This window comes from Opisthorchis viverrini, assembly GCF_000715545.1.
Source record: "Opisthorchis viverrini unplaced genomic scaffold opera_v5_50, whole genome shotgun sequence".
Classification (NCBI taxonomy): domain Eukaryota; kingdom Metazoa; phylum Platyhelminthes; class Trematoda; order Opisthorchiida; family Opisthorchiidae; genus Opisthorchis; species Opisthorchis viverrini.
The window spans coordinates 2,050,457-2,055,013 of NW_008751706.1; the positions used below are offsets into that span (position 1 = coordinate 2,050,457).

General features: G+C 44.1%; 1 protein-coding gene across 1 annotated transcript in view; it reads right to left on the reverse strand.

Moving 5' to 3' along the window:
• Positions 1-4,557, reverse strand: part of T265_03503 (hypothetical protein) — a gene marked incomplete at both ends in the record, with an annotated part of 91,637 nt that overhangs the window by 21,613 nt on the left and 65,467 nt on the right. Inside the window, 2 exons of the mRNA XM_009168003.1 lie at positions 3,171-3,242; positions 3,642-3,728. Coding sequence (XP_009166267.1) covers positions 3,171-3,242; positions 3,642-3,728 — 159 coding nt within the window. The remainder of the gene's footprint in view (positions 1-3,170; positions 3,243-3,641; positions 3,729-4,557) is intronic.

Sequence of the window (4,557 nt, forward strand, 5' to 3'; positions counted from 1 at the left end):
CTCTTTTACTGGAGTTCGCCTACCAGTGTAACGATGATACTACTGATGGGGAGGCACGCGAGTAGTATGTTTTCTTCTCGTAAGTTCGCTTTGCGTTTCTTGAAAAGGGAGATCTGTTGCGGAATGTGTGGAATCGCTTTGTCGCATTTGCATGGATTTGAGCAATGAATGATTTGAGTCAATGAATATCCAGAAAAGTTCAAGAAGACGCATCCAGGAGAAGATGGATGTTCAGTTTTGTAAACAAGATGTATATGAGAGTTTTGCTCCCCTGTCCAATAGTCTGTTACTGGTCAGTTGGCATTTTCTAATAAATGACTCCGCAGCGAAGGCCTTCTTCCTTTTACCAGTTGAAGCGAAACATTGAATCTTGATAGCCCTTCATGCTCCAATTAAACAGTAGCCCTGGTGTCATGCAGGCCAATCTCAGATGGAGCGAAACATTGAATCTTGATAGCCCTTCAGTAGCCCTGGTGTCATGCAGGCCAATTTCAGATGGGTGAGGGTTGCGGAATCCCCACGGGTCCACATGGATCAAGAACATGGGGTAGGTATGTGAGGAGAAACGTATTCTCTTTGGTCTCCATATATGAGAATCAGGAAGGTCACCGTTTTGGTTCGAAAGAAGGTGGAGTTTCGGGCATGCGGCGTGACAAAGGAAACAAGGAAGCTCCTGGGAGCTTCAGTCAACCGACATGATGAACTAGATTCAATATATGTGTATCTATGAAGAACGGGTTGCGAACTCAGCCTGATAACTCAAACTCAAGCGACTGTCAGACGTACGGCCTAGACGATGGGCCATGGGGTAGGGATCGGAGAGGTTAAGCTCATAACATGAGCTAACGATCTAGCGAAAGGGTCTGCCCAGATAGCCAATCGCTTGTTCCTAAAATTATATGAATAAGCAAAAGCGCAGAGCCGATCATCAACCGCCCGCCGTCGCTTCGCCACACCACAACGCGCCGACATTATCACCTCGAGTGCGGATAACACGCTTGGAACAAAATGTCCCCATGTTCCATTAGTAATAGGATCACCAACCCCCCACTGATTCTCCAACCAAAAGTCAGTCGAACTGAATTTACAAGCTTACATTGAACTTGTTTATCATTACTCTATTGTGTTCGTTGGCGCGCATGGGAGTGAAAATCTCTTCAACCAGGTCAGTCCCCTTCGCTTCTGGGCAGGTCGGTAATTCAGCTTCGAGTCTTTTGGAAAGAAAGAGAGGGCGCTCGTCAAGGTCATCTGCAGCGCGTATCATTGAAGAACAAAATAAAACCACTGGTGAGGCCGACCGCAGTACCACATAATCCACATAATCTAGTGGACTTATTTCAGTAAGCTAATCCAGACAGACTAACTTCACTGAACCAAAGATACGTGTGCATCTTGGCTTGTGGCATTAACTAGAAGTCTGAGTTATTTCCAGTTTTTCTTCAATAACTGCCATGATTTTGGAATGCAATCGCAACCAGTGACTTGCCAAATAGAAAAATTGTTGAGAAACACAGAATATTTTTGTCTAGCGTAAGTTTCTGAGAATATCACAGTCGAGGTAACTTTTCGAAGTGGAATTTCAGTGAAAAATCTCAATCAAGGTTTCCGAAGGCATTTACTTGGTCTGGGACAATAGTCCAAAAGTCCACCTGTTTGCTGAGCTCGTAGGTGAAAGAATGCACAACTCAAGACTACAGAGCGACCCTATCTACCCAAATCAGAAGTTCATTAGGCATGTGTTCGAGGAGAACCAATACGTGTAATCTTATGTTGCAGGTTGACCTTGAGGTAGGGCCAGGTGGGTGAAATGCGAGTTCATCAGACGTCACGGTCAGCTTTGAAGACCATGCCGTCGCAACAGCGCACCTCCAGTCTGATGCACCTGAATTATCAGGTGGACCTGAACTTCTTGTCTGTCTCTGTTTTTGGCATACAATTTTAGCTACTAACGTATTGGCAAGTAGTAGAATCTACAACGTCGACCCGGAATACACAAACAGTGCATTGATATGAAGGGCAGTCTGTTTTTGTAGTTGCCGACATACAGAAAGTCATAACGGTTAGGCGTTCATGGGTAACGTAGTCGTTCGTACCCATGCTGAAGAAATTTCTTCCACTTTTTTACCTTGAAACTCGCGACTGAGCGTTTTTCTCAATGTTACGCAATGGAAACCTCTTATTGCCCTTCCTGAAGCTCAAGCGGATTGTGCTCACTGCCGATGTTTGTTTGCATGAGATATAGATGCACACCAATTATCTGTGTACTTCGTCTATCAAGGCTAGATTTCGTATGAGTTCTCACACCTGGTGCCAGCTTAATTCCCATTGGTCAACCGACAACTCTGGTGTAAATGACAAGTTTCTGAACTGTTTCGCTTACTAGAGTGCCACTGAACCCCCATCCACCGAAGAGGGAGAGAGAGGTAACCGAGATCAGTCAGCCCGAAATGTTGGGACTGAATGCATCAGATGAGCGAAACAACAGGACAACCACAAGTGAATACTAAGCAAGGCTACCTGCCAAAGGCTAGTGTGAGACAGTCTGCAGATGTGAAGAAACACACACTATTGATAAAAGAATATGTTTGGCGGACGAGCAAAGCAAATGAAACCAATATTCCATCCAAAATAGGGCTAAGCATACGAAATATCACTGAGCACAACTTTTATGCAAGTGATTCATCCAAAAAATTGTCACTCGTATGACAGTTGATGTGATGCCCTTGACTACCTTACCAAAGTGAGTAAATTGTAGGTGGTTGTTAGATATGTAGAATTCACGTTCACATTACTATCGTTTGAACAGCCTTCCTCGTGTCCTGGCGCACTAGTTCCGTAAAAAGCTCTGAACTCGAGTTTCACTCCAAGTAGAGGTCACCACTTCAGTCGAACGTGTTGCGACTACTCCAAAAGCTCAGACTAGACTTGCTTGAAATGTCACATGTGAGTAGGCGAGCGCGTTCACGCATGAGCGTTAGTCAAATTTAAAACAGAAAAAGCAATACAGCCTAAGACACGCCATGAGATACCTGTATTGAGAGGTAAGAAGTGGCATACAAACAACAGGTTTGAAACGGTTCAGCTAGCTGGACCTGAAAGTTCTTTTTTCCTGAAACAACCCAAAATCCGGTAACCACTGGGAACTGAGATTTATAACAGAACTCACTTACCGTCCTCGGGGAAGGTTCATGTGTCTTGATAGGCATACCGATGCACTTGTCACAGAGTAAATCATTGGTGAGCTGTTTCAGAAAACAAACAGTAGAGAGTGGAGGACACAAAATATGGGCAATTCCTGTCAAGACTGGACATAAAATATACCTCACACACAAAATCTGAAGATAGAAAAACATACCACGGTTTCCACTGGACAGAAAGTAGCTTTCCAGAGAACTAAAAGTGAAGCGCTTTTCGTGGTCTCTCAATATTTGGTCCGTAAACAGAGGGATTTCCAGAGGATTTCCAGCAGTATTGTAGATCATACTCAGGCGAGGGAACCGATGATTCTTGTATGACCAAACGCATTCTTATTCGAGAATTTTCGTATCGACCAATTTACGAAAGACTGCATTATGCGAAAGCAGTTCTTTACAATGAGAGGAGAAGAGGACAAGGAGCCAGGCCTAAACTAGAATTCTTACCTTGACCTCTGCCTCGGAGAAAACATCAGCGTGCCGGTAGATTGTGAAACAAAGGCGGTGGGCATTATCAATTTGTAAATCAAATGTCTGCAACGGAAAAATGGAGCGAAAGATTATCCTAGGTGGCGCAACGCAGTAGCTGGCGTCGAACTAAGAAGAAACGTATCTAAAAAGACAACCAGAACCTGTGTAGTATTGTAGTATTTTCTTCTCTGAGGTACAGTTCCATCTGGTTTTTACGAACAGTATTATACGGTTCCAGGTCCACATGTGTGCACTTTGGTTTTGAGTATAGGGGGGACGAGATGGCTCAGTGGTTACAGCTCGAATGTACTGACCGGTAGGTCCATAGTTCGAACCCGACTTCTGTCTCTCGATTTNCCGAAGGCTGGTGTGAGACAGTCTGCAGATGTGAAGAAATACGCACTGTTGATAAAGGAATGTGTTTGGCGGACTAGCAAAGCAAATGAAACCAATATTCCATCCAAATTGGAGCTAAGCATACGAAATATCACTGGACTGAGCTTTCATTCGAGTGGCTTATGAAAAAAATTGTCACTCATGTGATGTCCTTGACTACCTTACCAAAGTGAGTAAATTGTAGGTGGTTGTTAGATGTGTAGAATTCACGTTCACATTACTATCGTTTGAACAGCCTTCCTCGTGTCCTGGCGCACTAGTTCCGTAAAAAGCTCTGAACTCGAGTTTCACTCCAAGTAGAGGTCACCACTTCAGTCGAACGTGTTGCGACTACTCCAAAAGCTCAGACTAGACTTGCTTGAAATGTCACATGTGAGTAGGCGAGCGCGTTCACGCATGAGCGTTAGTCAAATTTAAAACATAAAAAGCAATACAGCCTAAGACACGCCATGAGATACCTGTATTGAGAGGTAAGAAGTGGCATACAAACAACAGG